A 23,214-nucleotide genomic window follows, 5' to 3' on the forward strand; every position below is an offset into this window, starting at 1 on the left:
TTTTCAATTAGCTGTCCTTTTTATCTGTCCATTGATGCATGTGTTTTGAATTAATTACATTTTCACAGAAATAAGACATTAATTGTAATTTGACAGAGGGAAAAGCTACTGGAAACAGAGGGAGGCACCTGTATAGGGAGGGAGACGAGCAAGCCCAGCCTCTTATTGTCATTCAACTTTTGCAGAAAGGCCTTCTGCCAGAGAATACGTACATAATTCACCAGAGTACTCTCCTTGGCCATTTGTTCCCATGTATCCTAGATCTGGGAGGTCTGTGGTGTTACGTTGGTGAGGCCCCCTTGTGACCTCCCCTTTCCTTGGTCCAGTTGATCCTTTTGAAGAGGATGTTCCTGAAGAACTGTGTCCTCCTGGAGATGGGAAGCTGGGCTTGCTGTATGGCACCAGTGCCTCTTCTGGAATAAATACAAAGAGAACCTATAAGTCTCACTGCCCTATGCATGCTAAGTGTAAGGATGTAATCATGTCTCCAGTTTGCCCCAAGGGTGGAACCTCTCCTCAACTAGTACCATGGGCAGGTTGGAGAGCCAATCAATTATACATAAGGGCCATTTTTAAATGGTATTTCCAATTAATAGGACTTTCATAAAAAGGTAGTTTTCTATAACCCATGAAGATATTGTCCTTTACAATCTTCACTCTGTAATCCAGTGTTCTGTTTGCTACATAAGCACAGCTCAGTTGTATTGTTGGTTCAAGGTCACACAACCCAAAGCTAATCAGTTGCATGTAGAGCTTTCAGTTGCCCTGGTGATGGCCAATTTTGTAATTAAAATGATACACCACATATTGGACATAGAATATATTTTAAATGCTGAAAACTGAAATTGTAGCAAACAAATTATTCAATCAAATCGAGTAAAGTAGAAAAAAAAACTAAATACAAAAAATGCTAATACTTTTGTTGAATCAAAAAGTCATAATTTTTTATAGATTGATGGTTCTGGGCGGTGCTGTCATCACACATATGGTACACTTGACAGTGGTATTTTTAGACATAAAGGGAGCTGATTTTTCAAAGGATTGCAACAGCCAAATCTATTACATTTATCTTGGCTTTATTTGAAAGCAGAATGGAAGGAGATAACTGCATTTCTAAGAAACTTTTGAATACATCCACATTTCTTTATACTGGGCTTTTTTATTCTTTCCACTGGATTAGAAAGCATGAAAAATGTGAAAGGGTGGACCACAAACACATTAAAATCTCCTGAATAGTTCAATGTTTTTTCAGAAGTACTCTGGCTTGTCTGTTCCATTCCACATCATGGATCGTTATAGCTGTGTTACCTGTTTGACAATGTGGGCAATAATAATAATAATAATAATAATAATAATAATAATAATAATAATAATAATAATGTTATAAGTGTAAAAAGTTGTCAGGATGTTAACAATGAAAAGAAAAATTACAGATACATTATTTAAGGAGTTGTAGCAGCATGTAATGCTATATTTTTTCTGTAACATCACTACCTACTCTTTAACTCCAAGTTCAAATTGAGGAAATAGTTTGAGTTGCATTTATAATTAATAATAAAAAAAGGTAATTGCTATGAACATTCAACTAAGAACAAAAGAGAAATGAGCAGGTTCTTCACATTTTATATCATACCATAGGGTTAACAATTTTAGATACATAATTATTTTAAACAATCAAAAGCAAATTTCTTCTTCACTTCTCATGGGATTGACCTCAAGTTCTGAGGTTAACACAAGTAGAAGAGGAAAATGAGCCAAGTCTGAAACTAATATGACAGGACCAAAATAACAAACTGTCAGAACACTGGCAATGTAATAAGGGTAAATGCAAGAGCCTGTCTTCTGACTTGGTGGTCTTGCTTTCCAAAACTACAGTGAGGGTGAATGATCTTTGGCATCAAAGGGTTTCCAGTACATCTCCCTCACTATCTCTACTATTTGTGAATGCTGTTATGATACAATGAAATAGGATGTCGGGCAAAATAAGGGATACATCCAAATATTTCTGAATCCGACTCCTCAAAATATTTATTGCAGACAACTGAGCATTGCTTTAAATGTTGAACTGCCAGATGTAACATGAAGACCTTGAAATTTGCATTAATATATGGCTGAAATGCTCCACAGTTACATTATTATAATTTCCAAGACAAAATAGTGAAATGCAACCTTCTTTCTTAAAACAATACAAAACCCATATGTGATCGATTTACTTAGTGGCTTATTGACCATGATCCTTGCCTAGCATGGTGGTGAGCATGTTCTTTTGGCTGCTTTTTTAAAAAAAAAAAAAATAATTAGAATATGTTGTGGAAGCATGAATTGGTCTGGTCAATTAATGTATTGGGGCTGAATATTATTGTTAACCATCTTTATTAGCTTTGCTAACCCACCTGATCCATGTGCTTGCTGGTGGAGTCTCCTCATGTCTTCACTGCGCTCCGTGGAGCCAACACGCTCCTGAGCTTGCCTCTGCCGTTCCAGAGACATCCTGGTCTGCCGCTCCAAGGAGCTCTTCTTCTCCTCCAGGCAGGAGACATGCTGTCTCTCCAGGGAGCTGGCCTTCCTCTCTGCAGAGCCGCCCATGCCCATTCCTCTCTGCCCTGAACCTGAGTGCAGCCGGGATCCCTGGCATGGAGGGGGGTCTGGAGGTGGAGGCAAGTCTAAGAGTAAACACACAAACAACAGGGTTTAGCCACTTTGATAGGGATTGTGCACATGTATAATTCTCTCAGTGGATTTTGTCCAGTGTTTGAAAATGGAGTTCCGAAAGTCAGTGTTCAATATTATGCATTTCTGGGGGGGAAAGGGTAATATATTTTCATACATGTATCAGGGCTACCTCTATTTCAATCTTTTGCAGTCCTATTTTTCCCTTTCAATTTTTCCTTTCCAGTGCGATGTCAGACCCGTCCGGCATCACATCTCTCTAGTCGTTTTTTCTCAAGAAAAAGCTGAGAAAACCTTTCAATGGACCAATAGGAGCTGAATGAAGCCGAAAAAAGGGCGTATCTGAGCAATACAGGTAGCCCCATGCACCATAGAGATACCAACACGGACACAAACAAAGGAGACAGCTGCTTCCGCATTCAGCGCTCAAAGAATATCACAGACATTTGCAGAGCTTTTTGAGATGTTATAGTAATAAAATAATGACTTGGATCGCATTATTGATAGGTTTGGTGATAAAACGAGTGATCAGGAAAGTATTTATCAGTATGCACATCTATAGAGAGCTATGTAAAAAATACAGCGAACAAGGTGAGATGCACTACTGATGTCCTTTTGCTATACAGGGCCATTTAAACCTGTTTTACTCTGAAAAAATAAAAATAAAGAGCGCATGTAAAATAAATAGCACGTCTGAAAATAAATTCGACCTGACGCGCCTGACAAGTGCTGAACAAATTGACTGCAAAGGGTTAAGAGTGCTGTCTTGTGCATTATTTGTTATAAATTATAAGTTATATTTTTTGTTTTGGCGTATGTAAGAAAAATGCTTAGAATGGTCAAATCTGAGTTGAAAACTTTTTTTCTAACTGCAAATTAAGTCAAGGAATATATACTGGATTAAAGTGGCATACTATATGCCAGGAGTGGCTAAACTTCCTGACCCTATGAGCTGCATACCAACATTTGCATGTAGGCAAGAGCTGCAAGACATTATTCTTTCTTCCGTTCATTTGAGCCGCAAAGTGTGCGTCACCGAGCATTCCCCCAGGAGACGCACTTGAACTCCCCGAGAGTCGCGGTTTGGATACTTCTGCTATATGCTGTACATATCTCATTCAACAAAACAACAATTTCAACACTTAGCCGCTGTAATGTGCTGTTGTGCCATATTGCTCATAATTAAAGTCATACTTTGAAGCTGGGTTTATTGTTTTAAATAATGAAAGAAATGTGTCAGCTTCCTACTTGAATGCCACCCAAAGCACTAAAAGGCTTGTCAACATTTCTTGGAAATGTATGGCTGCTTTACATATTGCTACTTCAAAGCTTTTGTTCAGAATCCAGTGAAGTGTGGCAAATTTACAACACTTTTAAAACTAAAACATTTCCAGACCACCGCTACACTGGATAAAACATTAGATCTTATCAAGGTCATATCTGTACAAGGCAGCATAATGAAATACATAACACAATTTCCTTTCTCCACTTGCAATTGTAGATTATTTAGTAAGAAAATATTTTTGATAATATCTCATACCATAGAACTGTAGCATGTGGAGGCAAAACTGATTTCCAATTGTGCAGTACAATGAAAAACAAAACAAAAACAAAAACAAAAAGAACAGTCATAGTTATGTGCTAGTGAGATAAAAAAAGATTATTGCCCCATTACAGGTAGTGTTGGCATACAAATAGATCTTTAAAAACTACTGTACACTTTTTTCAGAATATTAAAAGGATAACCTCTCATAATACCATGTGGCAGGGCAAAAACCCTGCACGTGTAAATAATGTATTGTTTATATGTATAGTTTAAATAAAATATTAAACGCAAGTATGTACTAGATATGGTGGTTTTTGCAGTTGTAAATAAAGCTGAAAAGTTTTGAATTTAAGTTTGGCAGGGATGAAGTTAAATCCAACTCCATGTGCGTGTTGTGGCAGGGGCTTAATTGACTAATTGATGATCAATTAAGCCCAGCGACATGGTATAAAAAAGGAGCTGGAAAGGCAGTTCTTCCCGCAAGCGTGCAGCCTCACTACTGTGTGTAGAGCCAGTGTGAATGAATTGTGTAGGGATTAATTTAGGGGATTTTGATCCCACAACAGTTTATTTCAGTGTGTCATGGAGTAGGTTCCAGATTGGGACCTCCCTTTTAATGGGAGCAGCAATAAGCCAGTGTTTGGCAAAGTTTTGTTTTTAGCTGTTTTCTCACTGTATTTTGTTTTGTATTTTTTGAGTTATTATTTTGATTACACTCTGTCTGTGTATGTCCTCCTGCACTAGGGCTGTCATTGTTGGTACCCTAGTGGCAGCCACCTGTCACTGCAACTTTGTTTATTTGAAATAAAACCTGGATGCCTGAGTGGCGTTGTCAACTGCATCCCTCTGTCCCTCTCTCATCATTCAGCGGACACCCACAACAAAAGTAGCAGCTACTAAGACCCCCTGTTACATACCATAATTATAATATTTTTTAGAATCATTCATCAAAGCAGAATGCATTTTTGTGCATGAAAAACAATAATCAAGTATTTAAGAGAAGGTGTCTTTAGTTTTAAATTATGATTTAATTATAATGATGTTAATCAAAGTGTATTTAAAAGTGTATCAAAGTGTGTTTGTTTCCTAGCTACTTAAAATTAGGTTTAAAGAGTGCATTGCACAAACCCAATTTTTGTAACAGTTACAGCTACAATGAATATTTGGAGCCACATTTATATTTGTTACAAATCTCACCGAAATATATTTATCCATCTTGTATGTCCGTAACTAGCTATGAGGACACCGAGGTTGTGTCCTTGGTTGTTTTTTTTTTTTTTTTTGCATCATCAATGTTGATGCTCATGTAAATATTCTGGTAACGTACAAAAGACTCCTTAGTTTTGGTTGGCGTGTAACATAGATTTGGAGGTTGACTAGTATACCAAGCAGTTACATACTACCAGCTATAGCTTGAAACCTAAGCCTGACCTCCATAGAATGTTAATACTGGTTACCACGCTGCTTGGAGAGTGCTTGGGTTACCTCGCTGCTTTTTACTAGTAGGTTTAAATATTAACTTTAATTATACTTTATATATATATATATATATATATATAATATATATATATATATATATATATATATACACAAAATTTGTTTTAAAAACCTAGATATCTAAATGGTCTTAATTGGTAACACAATATACTAAATAAATATCAGTGACAAATAAACTTGAATGAAAATCTTACATAGATTTATGCATTCATAAATGGCTTTTTTTGGGATGAATGATTCTAATACCTGGATGTTATATATACCTTGAAATTACGCAATCATTCATTCACTGATATACTGTAACATCTGTATCACAAATACTCAGCTTTTGTTAACAAGTAGCATATACAGCAATAATATTGCGATTTTGATAAATGACTAGTGTTGTACTTCTAAAACTGTAAACTTGGTAGAAGTTGTGGGTTTGTATCTTAGTCCTGCTAATTCATTTAGTTTAAGAATGCAATTGTGTTTTCAAAGAAAGTTGTTTTCAAAAGCTGACCCTGGAACCCCAGGCCTAAGCCTACTGTTTCACTGCTGCAGTGTGATCTGTTCAATTCAGCTGGTGTCTGCACACTCACCGTCTGCTATTCCTTCCCTGCGGTGAGGCATGGGTGCCTGGTCCAGTCTGCCTCCCTTGTGTTTCTTTGTTGGCCTGGCCTTTTGGTTCTGGCTGAGAGCTGCACTGGTGTTGCTGTCTGTGGAAAACGGACTGCTGGGCCGAGGTCTCTGAGAGGAAGAGTAGCCTTTACCTGAAGACAAAGTGCCCATTTAGTTACTATCAAAAAGTTGGCAGGTTGTGTTGCAAGATAGAATAATATCATGCTTAAATTTTGGATGTATTTTTTTTTTTAACAGCTTATTCTAATTTTTTACAATTATAAACCCAAACACTGGATGGCTGGGGAACACAGCTGGATTAGCTTATCTATCTAGTACAGTATACATTCCAAGAATTATTTCTTTAATTTGTTTTGATAGACTATTATCTTATTTAATAGGTGGCCATAAAGAAAGGTGTTTACATATTCCATGTTTATCTATATATCGAACATTCACTGCTAAATCATATATACATCCATATACACCCATTGTAGAGGTTGTATATTATTAGCTTATATGACTTGCGGCTCAAAATCCCTTGATTAAAAGTTAAACGTCCTGAAGTAAGGCAAAAAAAAAATTAAAAAATCAGAAACAATTCCACCAGACAGCTTGAGTTGAAAGCGAGAAACTGTTAGTTTACTAGATACTGACAGAAGCAGAAAGAATAACAAACCGTTGATCTTCCCTGACAGAGTAAAGACAGTACCAGCCACAGAATAATCTGTTTTTGTTTTCAGTATGACTTTAAAGAAGAAAAATGAGATGCAACGTGGTATATAAACTGATGTGTTTTTGATTAATTTATTGACCAAAGCAATAGCCAGTTTACCAAAAACATTACACATGTAATGTTTTGATGTAGAAGCAAATCCAATACAGTTGGAGTTTGCACTAACCCCCTATTAAAATACTGTCCAGAACTGTATGCAAGTCTTGTTGCATTGAAAGCATGAAAAAAGACACCAGTACTGCACTTAACCAAATAAGTGTTTAAAAAAAGGGTGTTAAATCAATGAAGAACAGCCCCAGGAAATGCACCGTGTCATGCATGTATAATTGAAGAGTGACAGTTATAGCTGGAGCTTCAGATCAATTAGGGGAAAGTTGAGGTTTTCAGAATAGGAAGATACATCCACCATGCCACAGTGGCTAAACTTGGTGGGTTCACAAACCTTTTTTGGTTAAGCTTGTCCCATCAAATCTGAAGCCAGCTTTGTCTGCTGCAGCAACCAACGCCTGGGCAAAGCTGCCATTGGTAAATATGGAGTCGTCAGAGGAGCTACCTATGCTAGACCTATGGCTAGATAAGTTATGTTCCTCCTCTGAAGCAGAACCCCATCCATTAACCATTGAACCTAAAAACAAATGCAGGGGGTCCAGTAAGCCATAGGGGTTTTCGTATTAACTATGTTCAACATTACTCATCCTTACAAAACAATAGCAGGAGTGAAAACCACTCATTAATCAGGAAAGCTTAAGGCTGCCACTTCTCTGAAGCTAAAAAAAAGGTTACAAGTGAAGCAAAATACATAAAAACAAACACGTCAAGCATCATCTGAGTGTTTTTTAGCAGATACAGCATATTGATCCTACTGTTATAAAGAAACATTTTAATAAAGGCTAATTGCACCTTAATATTAACATGTAGAATCAAGTAAGTGTTTTCATCTTTGTCTTCATCAATGTGTCCCTGAATCTTCCAAATACATGCATGGATACAAATGTTGCCACTATTATCCATACTATTTCCTGTTTAAAATGTAGCCGCTTTGGTCTCTTCTATTTTACAGCAAAAACCTATTAAAATCTAGCAGCAACCATTGTAAAAATATGGTTTCAGTAACCTTTTAGTACTTTGTCATCTAGCAATAAATAATGGGATTCTCTTGCAATACCAGTGGATTTTATCAAATCCCATAGGATTGCTTGTGGTACGCTCCATAAATAAGTGGAGGCAGTATTATAATTCTCTATGAATCATTTATAAATGATTTGACAGGGGGTGGTCTGTTAATAGGAAAACCTAGTGTTTTAGTAAATCTAGTGCTTTGGAAATTAGAAACTTCCAAAAAAGGAAGTGGGTTTGCAAGCTGTGCTTTATCATTTTTATTAAATGCTTATTTCCCTTTATATAAATACAGAACTGTGTACAAGAGATATTATATGCATTCCTGCCAGGAAAGAAAAATAGTCCTGTGTCCTAAATTGACAGAGCTCATCAGCTTCAATAAGCTAGCAAGCTATGTAACAGAAGTTCATGAACTTCAGACTATACAAACACTAACTATAGGAACCCGGGAGGCTGACAGGCACACAAGAGACAGCAAGGGAGCAGAGCAGAATAATAAGAGACAAAGCTTCACTCTGTTGGGCAAGCTCACCCGTGGAAGTTGTGATTTCTCAAACAGCTTTCACAGAGGGGACACAAGCTGAAAGGGTGTCAAGAGGCCAGCAAGAACGGTCTAAGGTTACAGACAGCTTTAAGAAGCCAAGGATAATGAGGCTAAAACCTTCACCTTCAGTGTTTGAACACTGGAGTAAAGCAGTAGGTACGGGCATAGTTGACTTGGCTTTTGAAATGACGTGCCTGAAAGGAAGAATGCTGAAACATATATTGTGTAAAACTGTTGCAGTATCTTACCAAGAATCAAATAAGATATTGCAGAAACTGTAATTCTAATGTCTTCTGCTTTACTTCACCACCTGGCCTAAGTATAAATGGTGAAAACATGGGACAGAAAGGCCTGAATATATAGTTATCAAAATATTTTTTTGTCATGAGTTTATTGGACAAACAAAGCCTGTAAATTAAGTAGATGTGATTATGATAAAATGTGTAATAAGTTAGGTTTTCACCTAAGTTAACATGTTGTTCACAAGGGAACGTAAGGTAAGGTCAACCTTAGCTAATCCTGCGACTGTGACATTTAAGGAAGTATGATTATTTTTTATATTATTAAAAGTAACAGTAAAAGACTTGGCTGTAAAGCCTGGTACACACTAGCAGATACAAAATATTAAAACATGTTTAAACTTTGCGACCCAACTGAGATCGTTTGGCCATTCCTTAAAATCGCATCACAAAGCATAATAGACTGCATTGAGGCATTTACGGGGACTGGGGGAATGTCACCTTTTGACAAAAATGGTTCAGCTATCATCTGTATTCATGCAACAGCAAGCAAATCAAGTGGGATTTACCTAATGTACCTGTTTAATGCTGTGCTTATGACCACAGTGGGAAGTTTAAAGTTATCTTTTCAATGTGTCTGCTCTAGTGCACTGGGGTTTGAGATCAGTCCAATAAATCACTGCAGGAAAAAAAAAAAAAAAAACATTACAAGTGCTCTGGCTTTTCTGTTCCGTACCACATCGTGGATGATTATTGCTGGGTTACCTGTTTGACAATGTGGGTAATAATCCTTACACTATCAGTGCACTAGAGCAGACATTTTTAAAAGAGCTTTGAAACAGACTAAAGTTATAAGTGTGAACAGTTGTCAGGATGTTAACAATGAAAATAAAAACGTTATTTAAACAGTTTTAGCAACATGTGGGGACGTGTGACGCTATATTTTTTTGGAACACTGCTACTTACTCTTTAAGACCATAACAAAAACTACTAGAGAAATGTATGTGAAATGACTTCAGTGCATCACATAATATGAAATCCTTCAACAGAATTTCCAACTTACTGGTTTCCAACTACAAACAGAACACCCCTCTGATTTATCGTTAGTGGCAGTATCTTAAGTACTTGCTCAAATGCTGCTGAGCAGTAAAATGCTGTGATAAACTGAGATCTTGCTGCTTCTCAATTACATCTTCGGCACTAAAATAAATTTACGATCACTAGTTGGTTCATTTGCATTTTACTTTACCCTAAAATCACCCTTGCTGATGAACGTGAACCTCTAAAAGCCATTACACTCTTTTCCTGTCTTTGACCTTGCTAATTGTTGCATTGCCACTTTTTATGTGTAAAAAAAAAAGTGGTGCTGAATTTTTTGTGATGGTATCTTTTCCATCCATCCACTACAGTCCTTCAATTAAATCACTTTTAATCACGGTTTTAGTGCAGCAAATAGATTTATTTAGCCAATAGTTTTCTCAATAATTTTCTGATACATACATAAACAAATGAGAATACGATTAACGTTTGTGATACAGTATACTGGGCCCTGTCGCAAAGTTTTATTATTATATGTAACACGCTTATTTGTATAACCGATTTTTCAGAAATATTTATATGAAATCACAGAACCATCAGTTTATAACACATTTAAATGCACAATAATGAAAACTGCATTCATCTACATGTCATTTTCGACTACTTGAAAACTGAACAGAAATCGTTATCAAGTTTGATTGCAAATTCGATTAATAGAAATATCAAGAGCACAATACTGTATATACTGCATGATTATTGATTTGTACCAAGATCTGGTGGTATTGTGTTAAACTGTATTACAGGATAGTGCAGTTTTGATAGACCAAGGCTGACCGAGAAAATGTCCGGGTTTGGTCTGTGGAAAAGGTGGCAACCCTAGGGAGGACATTTGAATTGAGTAGAAAAACAAGGATAAAATAATTACAGCCAGTATAAATTTCCTATTTTATGGGTTAATATGCATTACTAAATTAGAAGACTAACTTGGAAAAGCAATCTGTTGCTAGTTATAGACCATATTTTTCAAACATGACTGCTAGAGAAAGGGATATTTTCATATTGGAAATTATAGAACAGGTGCACTACCTGCAATTGTCTTACATGTTCATGCTTGTTGATACAATTTAGTAATGTTTCCTAAGTTGGTTAACATTACAATTGTTAACACTTGGTGATAACTGTCCATCTATGATATGTGTATCTTGTACACTGGCATGTCCTGTTTTGCTACAGTCTGGTTGTTAATGTGGTGAGGTCTGAAAGAATGAGGAACGTTATTCCAAAATAAGTACTCAGTTTTAGAGTGATAAGCAGGAAATTTATAAATAGAAGGTCTGGCAATAGAATATACAAGATTAACAGTTCAGCCCTTAGATACTTCACTTTAATCCCAACACATATATTATCAAGGTGGTACATCTCATAGAAAATAAAAAATACGGAGCTCTTTTCAGTTATATTGCTAGGGCGTTTTTTGTTAAACCAAATTTATAACAGTAGTAAAAATGCAAAAGGTGTTGTCTTTGAAAACAGGACTGTATTTCACAGCCAAAGTGCATTTACATTTTTATGTACCTTTTTTGCTGATGTATGAACATTATATAATATTTTAAAAACCCTACATTTAATGGACATTATTAATTGAGCAAATAAAAAAAAGGCAGGTTTTTTTTTTTTTTTTTTAAGATCAGAAGGCAAGTAGAAATGAAGTCTCAGGGAACTAATAAGTAGAAAACAAGGAAGGATATCAATTTGCATCCTGCATTGTAAGGTTGCTTGTTAAATCCAGTACTGGGGTTGACACAGTCTACATACGATATGCTGTACATCAAACTATCTGGACCTTCTAAAAGGAAAATAAAAATCACCATGGGAACCAAGTTAGTTACTTAGTCCTTTAGCTCTTATTTTGGAGAGGAGATGGCCGCCTCCAGCATTATGAGCCCACTGAAGCACAGCTTGTAGTTTAGACCGGAGCTGAAACTAATCCTATGCCATTTAGATGCCACGTGACATAGAGAGAATTGCATTACAGCACTCTGAAATACATGTAATTATTGAAAGGTGTATTTAACATTTCAGGGACTGGTGGTTATAATGACAAAAAATAATGAGGGTCACATACTGTACAGTAATCTACATGTATTAAGTGGTAACAGGGTCATTTACTGATTCATAATATAATGCATTATCAGAAAAAAAATAAAGGAGGTTAAATGAAAACCTGTACCGGCTGGAAATAATGTGCGCTGCCCTGAGAAGACATTTGGTGTATAATGTTCTTTATTAGAAAACCCCCACCTCCATTACTGCTACTTACACAGCCACCCACTCTAAATTATCAAATAATAAATACAATGACTGTTTTCTTATCTTTCACTCTTCTCCTCACTGAAGTGCTGAAAAAACATGAGGGAAAAACTGATGGAAGGTTGGCCTAACTTCTTTCTTCCCCCAGCAAGTGACACACAACTAATCTGGGGGATGGTGGATCAAAGCAGTAAATCTACAGAAATGCACACATGCACAATGTGTCATATAGGAAGGAATAATCTAGGTCATACTAAAATACAGGCTGACTTCACTATAAAAAACCCTTTTTAAAACAAACACCCGTTTTTAACGATCCCAACAGCAAGAACCTATTTTTTCATTGGAAATTAGCCCATTAGAACACTCATGTACAGGATCCACCTGGATACAACAATCTCAGTACTGACTAACACTGAACTTTCTCCAGCGTCAAGTGTGTTATTCTCTCAGTGAAAACAAAGACCACAGTTAACTAATTCAAAGATGACCTATTGTAGTACGAATCATGCATGACGAATGCAATCATTTCCTGTCCATCATCTTCACACAAACTGCAACCAGGCAACGGGTGTAGGGAGCAATCTATGCTGGCTAGTTTTTTCAAGAGAAAGGACATGTAATTACTGTATTCAGCATGTACGTGTACATTCTTTCCTTTTTCATTTCTTTAGTTTTCTTTTAAACATACCTGTAGCAGGGTGATTGTCCTCACAGGGGGAAATTAGTGTTGGTGTAATTTATATGTGGAAACAGGTTTGTTTTGTGTGCTTTTTGAAATTGTTATATTTGATCAAGTGATTATTTACAGACGGGCGCTGCCTGCCTGTCTTGTATGTGTCCTCTGTGCGTTTCCATTGTTGTTAGTGTCACATGACCATTGTTTACTTTCTGTTTTGTGTTTAATAAATCCTGCGCACCTATGCCGGTGTTTCAACTCTAACTTCCATGTCTCTCTGTCTTGCAATGCAGTTACTCACACATGTGACACAAGTATCTTGTCACAATATCATTTAAATGTTGATCAATGTGAAGCAATCTTCATAAAAGTCCTATATATTGAGGTTCAATTCAAATTTGCCATTTTGTCATTATTCTGATACAGAAAAATGCCAAACCTTATTATAGTGAACACCCTGATATAACAAACATTTCTCCAGATGAGGGTTCGTTATAGTGACGTTAACCTGTATAACTCCCTTACAGTTCAAATAGGCCCAGCTAGATGTAGGAATACATTTCAATGTATTACCTTCCTATAACTCGGGTAATGATATCAGAATTATGTGGAACCCCTATTTTGAGCTTCTGTAAATGTCTTGTTCAGTTGAAAATAGTTGCTATCTATAATGAAATACACTGCACATAATTTGTAACTCCAACCTTTTCTTACATAACCTGCCAATCTGTTTTGAAAGCCAACATTCACTGAAAGCCGAGACATGTTTTTCTCTTTAATATGCTGGCACTTCTTAAGATTCATGAAGTCTCTAATCTTATTTTTATTCTTCTGAGCAGCCAAACTATTTGAAAATGATGTGGTGTACTAAACTAACATCTGCTGAAGAAATTGTAGTTTGTTTTAACATATATTTTACATAAAATACCACAGACTTTGATGTTATTACTTTTTTTTTTTTTTTAAAGTCTCATTCAAAAGGTGTTTAAAAAGACAACAAACATCTTTAGAAATCCTGTTAAAACATCGACATGGAAAAATAGTTAATACACACACAGCAATTAAACAAGTGAAATATCAAGAGCAATTCACTGGTTGACTTCCCTGACAAGTAATGAAAGCAGTTAACTGACCTGTCACTGAGCTGTCAAGATTGTCCATACTAGAGCCTGGGGTATGTTCTATACCCCTAAGTGGCCTGGCAATTTCATATCCTTCATCCTCTTCTTCATCTTCATCATCTTCATCATCTGGAATGTCAGTCTCTAGGTCTGAGAGCAGGGTACTGGAAATGTATCCAAGAGGAGGAGCTGGGGCCTGGGGAGGATAGGGGTTGCCTTGCATATGCCTGTGTGAAAAATTCAAACAAAACACTGTACAGTCAGCACTCACATATCTGACCCTATAACATTTTGACTTCAGTGACAGTTAAACAAGCGTGATGCATATCTGATTATTTCATTTTTGCCCAGTCCAACCCTTATCTGTTTTTCAGGGAACACAAAAAGGTACAATGTCAAAAATACATAACTGAAAGGATTGTGTTTTAAAATAAGTGTAATGTACTATAGTTGGTTTGGTTGGTACAGTACTATTTTTTCAACAGAAATAGCATTTTAATTCAGAACAATATGATTCAGAAAATATCACTTGCCAAAAGAGACAACACATGGAAGTATACTGTGTATACTTTTAAATCCGGTACGTATTGTAGCAGTATGTAAAAAAAAATTCCCACTAACGACCCAATAGCAATTAAATAAAAATGTTACCCATGCACAGAACTGGGTAAAACGTAAAAGGCAATGCATTTTAGCAAAAGATTACAAAAAACCCCAACAGTTTTCAGAATTAAAACAGTATCCAAAGTCAGTGTTTATTTATTTTAAATTTAGTAGTCGCCAATTAATATTTTTTTTATTATTTTCTCCCAATTTAGAATATCCAATTACACTATGTAACACAATTTTTGTTCCTGGGTAGTAAGTGTTATTTCCTAATTGCTTATGCCTCAAAAGTATAAAAAATGGCTATTATTCCCCACAAACTTTGCTTTTGTGACCAGGAGAGTGATATTTCAAAATATCACTATTTCCAATGGGAAAATGGGCAAATGTGTGTCTTTTCATTCACATAAAGTCAGAAAAAAAACCCAACATATGAATCCAAATTAACATGTATTTATACTAAAGTAATACAAAGATGACTACAAAAGATTTAGAAGTGAGTAGTTTTTCGAGATTTACAATTATACTGTATTTACTTCAATTAGATTGACACATACCCTTTCAAATGATCTTTAGAGTAAATGCAATGGTTCTGAAAAGGGTAGTCATTTTAAATTTGACAATGGTAGACTTATATGAAGAAATTTTCATTAGGATATAATCTATCTGGTAATGTGCTTAAGTGTACAATATGTTAGCTGTATTCAGTAATATACTTACCATGTTTGTTTTGCAATATCAAACTGGTAGGCTCTTGTCAGTTCGTCCAGATGGGCCTGAAGCATAGGCTGTATTTCCTCTCGTGGCGAGGGTGTGAGGGTTGCGGTAGACTGTTGTCCATAAGACATGGCGGGAGAGGAGGCCACTCCTCGGATCGGAGGTGTTGGCACTCTTTCATCTTCTTCCTCCAGTTCATCCTCCATCCCCTGATGCAAGTACGTCTGGACTGGAAGAGGGGGTCCCCAGCCATCATTACCATACCTAGAACAAAGCGTTAGACACTTTAATAAAACACTCAATTCAGTTTATTTGTGGTAGCACAGCGATGTCACTATGCAGAAAAAGATCCAAACTTCTTGTAACCAGCCTGTAACAGGGTGATGGTCTGAGCTTACCTCCACCCTCAATCACATTATTTTCTCAGGAACACTGAGATATTTAGAATGCGGGAAACAGCAATGTGGTAGTGTTCACAGATATAAATATTTATTTTGCACTGGATCCTTCACACAAATTACACCTGGCTAACCAACAGGTTGTACATACAATGATATTTACAAGACAATCTCACGACTGACCACCTAATCCCGTCCTAACTAAAGACGCGCAATTAAATAATCCCCAGCCCCGCCTAATCCTAACAATAAACATTTGCATCTGGAATAATTTCATACAAAAATAAATTATCTAACACTCATTCCATTTACAATAAACATTCCTGTATTTTAAATCACACATGTTTCTTCTCAGTTATACGTATGTGCTTAACCTGCATGAACACCGTCTTTGTTTACAAACACAATCTTTAAACTATTCTATTGTTTATCATTGTCATTATTATTCTCTAGTTCCTAACCATTACCAGTAAAGTCACTGTACCCACTAAGGGTGGAAATTTAGACTATGAAGAAACACAAGGCAACCTTTTTAATTGGGAGGTAATCTCTCCAGGCACATTTCAAAATCCTTTGCTCACAGTGACTACAAAGTCAGTTATTTATCCACAAGTGCCAATGACAGCTTACTTCATGTATGATGCTACACTTATAGTATAGTATATGGACCTTAAGGACATGCTTGACAGCTGATTATACCACTGGATGACTCGGAAATGTATTCCCTGAATAATTCCTTAAAACAATTGAAAACAAAGGTCCAGATGTTTTATATAATACACAGTGTGAGTATGTGAAGAAGTATGAACAAAACTACATTTTAAATTGGAAACTAAAATCTCCAATCATCAAGACAAACGTTATTGTATTATACAGTTGGAAATGAACAAGATTTTTCTATTTATTGAACATTTATTCACAGGTGATCAAATGTACTTATTTTAAAATGTTTCACTTTTAACATATTGCTACTTTACACAATTCACAGCTGTTTCATCCGTTTTTCCAGAAAATAGTAGAACAGAACAGATATGAGAAACTGTTTTGACCAAAAAAAAAATCAAAAATTGCCAGTATGCTTACTCCAGCTCATTATAAAGAACTCTTAAATGATCAGTCTACTTGTCAAAACTTTATAGTGCTTTTAATCTAATATCACCTACCAGAGTAATTACAGCATGATTCAGATTTACAGTGCAGAAGATTTTATGATGGGAGCTTTTTCCCATGATAAAGCTTAATGGCATTTGAAACCTAGGGTACCTTCTTTTTTTGAAATCTAAAAAAAAAAATGTCTATGGCTATACAATATAATTTACTGAACTAAAACAGTGCAAAGCACACATTCTAAATATTCAGACAAAGCTTTCTCTTATACTATAAAGATGCCTAGCTTTAACCTCAGTTATCACTGTTTGGGTTAAAACTTACTATGTATGTGACAGCTATTGAGAAAATAAGTGGGGTGAGCCATGGTTGGCTTCAGTACAAATGAACCCTTCACAATTGTAACATGCAACAGTGCTTCAATTGGAATTTCATTTTTTAGTGTTTGGATTTTTTTAATACTCATAATAAATACACTGTACACTACATTTCCTAGTAGCTCCAATTGGGATAGCTGCTACCTGTAAATTACAAATTGAGTATATTTTAAATCTTAAATGAAAACCACATTAACTCAGCCTCCAATGTACCTCCAACACATTTTTTAGTCCTAATGGAAAGCATTTTAATAAAACACTTCAAAAGTGATGTGGCAGGTGAGTTTTGGACAAGGTGGCAGCCATCTACTGTATATGTGGGCTTGTGTGACCAAACCAGTGATCTGTAAAGTTGGCACATATTTATATTCTTGTTCTGGCAATAGGTGTGAAATGCATTTACCAGAATTGTAAAGCTTTGTGTATATAGCTCAATGTTTCTTAAATGTCACCATCTTTTAAAAAAATGTTTTACTGTATCATTGTGCTTTTCTTAATCTATTAGTATAAATATAAACAAACAGTTTTTTTTTCTAGCAATTTCTAGCTGTTATAACTATACAACAAGACTTCACTCTTATGAAATGCATATATTTTTAGGAGATTTGGGAGCTTGCCCCACAGCTTTTCAACACCTTTTCAACAGCATGTTATTAACTTAAGACTACTTAAGCTGTTGCAGTCAACCTGTTTGCAATTAACATGAGTACAACAATTGTAAGCACTGTCTGCATTGATTTGTTTGGTTAAAAACTTGCTTTTTAAAGAACAAATACATTTACAGATAGGAAGAGAATTGTGCCATGGAATGTGTAGTCCATATCTGTCATTACTTTTGCTTCATGTAACTTGCGTTGCACTATTGACCATCACATAAAAAAATAGAAATTATTCTGAGAAGTGGGTAAGTGGTGTCACTTGAAAAAATAGTAAAGCTTTCAAGTTTATTATAGTTTGTATATAAATGATTGAGGACAAATGCTTTATTATTCATTATGCTTATTATTCTTTACTACATGAAGAATAAAAAAGCCAATGTTGCATTCTGTAGGCTTTTTGTTTGCCACAGATTATCAGACTTTGGACTGACATTGTTCAAAAACACAGTTCAAACACACAGTCCCCTGACCACTGAGTGAATGGCATTTGAGTTATCAGCTTGCCCTCTCTGTTTTATAAAAATAAGTGACCTAGAATTATTTTCTCATTTCAAATCTAACCTTTGAATGCAGGGACATTTTAAATGTTGTTAACACCTTTAATTTTGCAAAACTGAAGGTTGTCAAGTAGCGGATTGACTCATTTTCATTTCCAAAGTACAGAACCTGAAAAACAAACTTCAATTGGTGATGACAAACTACAATAAAGAATGTATCTATATATTATATCCTACCCTCCTTCTTGATGGTCCCCGCCATAGTGGTCCAGTTCTGTACCAGGCAATGGATGTACTGGGGGAGGTGGAAGAGGAACATTTGTCCAGTTTGATCCATTTGTCTTCTGAGGTTTGGATCCACTTTTGTTTTTCTTTTTCTTACCTCCTTTTCCACCTACAAACACCAGAAATACAAATGAATTGTCGTATAAACCTACATTTGACTTCAGAGCTGATACTTAGAGTCTTGTGTCATTCAAAGCTGAATTGCAGTACTATGTGTCTGGTGGAAATAGGGCTAATAAGAGTTTAAACGGTAAACGTGAATTAAAAATATTTTCATTTAAAATTTGTATTATAATACTCTTAATCCAGTGAACACGAACTCAAACCAAATGGAAAAAGTAGAAGTAGGTTTAAGGTTTCGTGCTATTGGCCTGCGATGTGCATAAGTTCATTTAAATAAACCTCATTACATGTTTTAAAACGGAAATCAGAAAAAAATAAAATGGAAATCAGAACAAAATAACACAGATTCCATAGGGTCCAAGTCTTAGTACATTATTTCAGTAAAATGAATAGCCTGTCCTTATTTATGTATAAAAAGAATAGCGAATAAGATATCTGTTAAAAAGTGCTTACACTGTTTTATTTGTCCATATTTAATTGTGTGTGTGTTCAATAGGACATCTGCAATTATAGACAACTTATAATTATTCAAGCAGTGAACTGAGAAGCACTGAAAGACATGGACGCTGGGAAATTCTCTAGTCTCTATTTCTTCATGTTAATAAGCAAGTGCCGTTGTGAAGGGGAGGGACACTGGGAACTAGTATTGTATCAGACAACGGCTCGATTTTTAATGAAAAAAAGGGGTTTGGTTCTGGACATATTTTCTTTCCTGCCAACAATATTCGAGTTTGGATACATACACTTTTAATGGAGTTTATGGAGAAATGGTACGTTGTAAAATCAACTGAATGTTTTTTTATGCTAGTAAAATAGATTAAATTTTAGTGCTAACTTACAATCCTTATGCTTACCATTGTTTGTCTTTAAGTGTTTTAAAATACAAACCAAGGTTAAAATATGAATTACAATATTGGAAGTAAAATATAAAAATCTGAAATGAGTGAAACCTTAAATTTATGGCCGTTTAAACGGTTAACGGACTGGATTAACAATGGGTTTAAACGTGTAGTCAATTAAATATAGATTTACAGCCCTAGGAGGAAAGATGATTTGTGTTCAGCTGAAATTTAATCTAGATTCATACACATGATGCTTTAACAGCAGTCTGAACACACTAATGGTATTTGTAGTGCATTATAATTTAAGTTGTTTTAGGTTTCACTCAGAATGTTCCTCATCCTTTTAACATTTTTTGTAATGTGCTTAGTGTGAATGCACTGGAGCTGGAAGCCAAACATATTTAATCCAATTGAAGGCTCAGCATAGGTTTCTCAACACTGTCATTGTTCCATTTTTGACCTGACTGTGTAAATGGTCATTTTTTTTATTTTTTGTAGAATTTTCTTGTCTACTAAGATATGTTTTGCAGCAGAATTAATTTCACTTTAGGCTTTCAAAGCCAACAGGTGTAAGTTATATAATAAAAATGCCAGTTTTCTGGAACAGTAGCTTTTATGATCAAGGATTGCTGAAGACACCAAAATTATGCTTTGGAACTGATGATACAAAGATCAGGGATCCGGTTCCAGTGAGTACTATTGTTTTTAATAAAGTTGATTATTAAAACATTAATTTCTGTCAAATGCATTTGAAAACTACACATTGACACATTCACACTTAGAAAGATTCCCAGGAGAATAATTCAATCTTTATTTTACATGAAGTGATGAAAAAGCTTTGGGTAAAGTGAATCTTCTGCTCCTCGATGGAATCATTCACAAGACAATCCCAAGCCGATGGGGTCGTATTTCAGCTTGGGATCCTAACATACACTGACCCTTTTGCACATACCATGTGTTTAAAGATGTTTTTAATTGTAAGTTTTGTGAATTTGCAATTAACAAGGTTCACATACAAGCACACAGTGGCTTTCACTGATGTAATAAAACTCTTACTGTGCAAATTGGAGATTATCGATTATTTTGTTAACTTTAATTATACAGGATGATTTCATAGATTGCACAATATTGTCGGAGCATAGCAACAGCTGCATTGTTTATGGATATCTTATATGTACAGTCTGTGAAATATCTTTTCACAGACTGTACATATAACATCTTTTATGTATCTCCAGTTCTTGCAGTCTATTATTGACCCGACCCCCTGCACCAGAATCAAAATATCCAGCTCCAATGACAAACACCTGGTTCCAAACCGATTGCAAAAATCTCCTCAAATGCACATCGCCAGATAACACTAAAAATAAACTGTGAAATTCAGACGTGTACCGTAACATGACAACAGGCATAAATGGAACAGCTGATTCGTTCTGATTGGACCATATTAAATTTGCATGACAAACTGGATAGCACAACTGGCGTAGCAACACACATTTCTGATTTGGTTACACAATCTTATAGCACACGAGTCAGTGAGTGCATCACTGACACATTGTGTGTAAGTAGTAAAATTTTAATTAACGAAACACAACCCCCCGGTTTTTTGTAAAAAAAAACAAAACATAGAAGCCATGCTAATTGCACATAGTTTTTATTGTATATAATATGTGCCCAGGTTCCCCCAACAGTTATGCCACATCTAGATTATAGCAGGGTGGCATGTTCTTTTTAGTTACAAGTGGACAAGTCACACATAGTTGTGGCCTCTCATTAAAATTATATAGTAATATAGTATATAGTTCACAGGATGTTCTGTTTCCGTGTCTCCACTGTAACCACTAAACCACACACTTTAGATGTTTCATCCCATTAGGAAAAAAACATATCTTAAGCAGTTATTTTTCAGAGGTGAGTATGATATATAGCCCTTATGCACTCCATAACATCACTGTCATTCAACAAGTGAGGCTGAAAAATGTTTACTATAGTGCATTGCAGAGGTTGTTTTTAATGAGTGAATTCAACTCCCTACAGAATTGCCATACTGCTATTCAAGTTTGTTTTTCTTTGTTTTATTATTTCTTAATTTTCCTCCTCCTGAGTGTTCTATGAAGCAAACTGTTGTTACTGCTGCCTTTGTGTTTGTCTTGCTGTAAATTTTTCAATGTGTTGACTTTTTTTTAATGAGTTAATAAGTTTTTAATAGGTTTAGTCAACTGTAGTACTTGGTACCTTGGGTTTATTGGGACTTTGGATGTTTTTTTGTTTATAGATAATTAAGAATAAATCCAAGACGATAGATTTACTAACTTTATGTTGATGTTTTCATATTAAAAAAAAAACACTCGAGCAACGTTAATGCAGGGTGATCCTAGTTCTTCATTGTTTTCATTTCCTTTATGAAAAAGGGATAATGGAGCAAAAGCTTAACACACTGGTCTGATTCGCTCTGGACACTTGCTAAAGACTATGATTTGGTAAAATAAAAATTAATATAGTTTCCTTGCAGTACATTTTAACCTTATGAGATAAAGCATATATATTGATCAGTTCATTTATGGGCATTAGTTAATTAATCGGAAGATTAACTCGTGCACATTTTTAATAAAGGTAACAACCTTATAATGGCTGTCCTGAATAGTAATAATTCAAAAAAACAATAGTCTCAAAAAAATAAGCCCCATGGAAATGCTGTCTTTTTTAAATCATTATAATTTTTATTTTAGTAAATGTAACAAATGTTACCATTCTGTTGCTTTTACCCTAATAATACAGATATAGGGACCCGATAGCTCAGTCACACAGCCCCAAGGGCCAGAGCAGCACAGTTATGCATACTGTTCAACCACTCCAGGGTAACCCCTAAACAGCTAAATTATTATCAATGCACAAATACATAAACAAAAAACACTCCAAGGTTTATAACTAAATCAGTGGTTTATTGTCTTGGTCAGGATAAATGCACCACTCAAGATTTTACCACAGCCTCCACCACAGCTGGTTACAATGCACATGAGTAACTTTGCAGTCTGGTCATTTAAATCAACGTAGATAAACATTACAGTACATACATCCATAGCACACTATCAGCAATCCTTGTACAAAACAAGAGAACAATTGTGATTTTTGCACAACTTTAACCCCTTTTTTATACAAGCTTAAAACTACAGTGTCCTACTACTTTAGGGGAGAGAGAGCGTTCTTCAATCATCATTTCCCTAAACAGCAATACACATTTCTCACTGCACCCAGGATGCACTTTTAATTGTTAAGAAATGTATCTGCGATAAACTCTTTAGTTGATAATCGATCTAATTAATCTGTTAATTAGACAGAACAGCCTTAATGTGTGTATTTGTGTGTGTGTGAGAGTGTGTGTGAGAGAGTATGTGTATGTGTATGTATATATATATATATATATATATATATATATATATATATATATATATATATATATATATATATACACACACACAGTTGCAGACAAACGTATTGGCACCCTAC

General features: G+C 35.4%; 1 protein-coding gene across 10 annotated transcripts in view; it reads right to left on the reverse strand.

Moving 5' to 3' along the window:
- The window catches only part of LOC121327869 (roundabout homolog 2-like), a 265,965-nt gene that overhangs the window by 4,792 nt on the left and 237,959 nt on the right, over positions 1-23,214 (reverse strand). For 5 of the 10 annotated variants that reach the window (XM_041272155.1, XM_041272158.1, XM_041272156.1 and 2 more), the window contains 7 exons: positions 18,698-18,854; positions 15,426-15,686; positions 14,112-14,326; positions 7,492-7,674; positions 6,295-6,465; positions 2,394-2,663; positions 213-413 (listed from right to left, as the gene is read on the reverse strand). In XM_041272155.1, coding sequence (XP_041128089.1) covers positions 213-413; positions 2,394-2,663; positions 6,295-6,465; positions 7,492-7,674; positions 14,112-14,326; positions 15,426-15,686; positions 18,698-18,854 — 1,458 coding nt within the window. The remainder of the gene's footprint in view (positions 1-212; positions 414-2,393; positions 2,664-6,294; positions 6,466-7,491; positions 7,675-14,111; positions 14,327-15,425; positions 15,687-18,697; positions 18,855-23,214) is intronic. The other 5 variants (XM_041272163.1, XM_041272161.1, XM_041272162.1 and 2 more) reach the window with 1 other exon arrangement.

Source organism: Polyodon spathula, chromosome 15, assembly GCF_017654505.1.
Source record: "Polyodon spathula isolate WHYD16114869_AA chromosome 15, ASM1765450v1, whole genome shotgun sequence".
NCBI lineage: Eukaryota > Metazoa > Chordata > Actinopteri > Acipenseriformes > Polyodontidae > Polyodon > Polyodon spathula.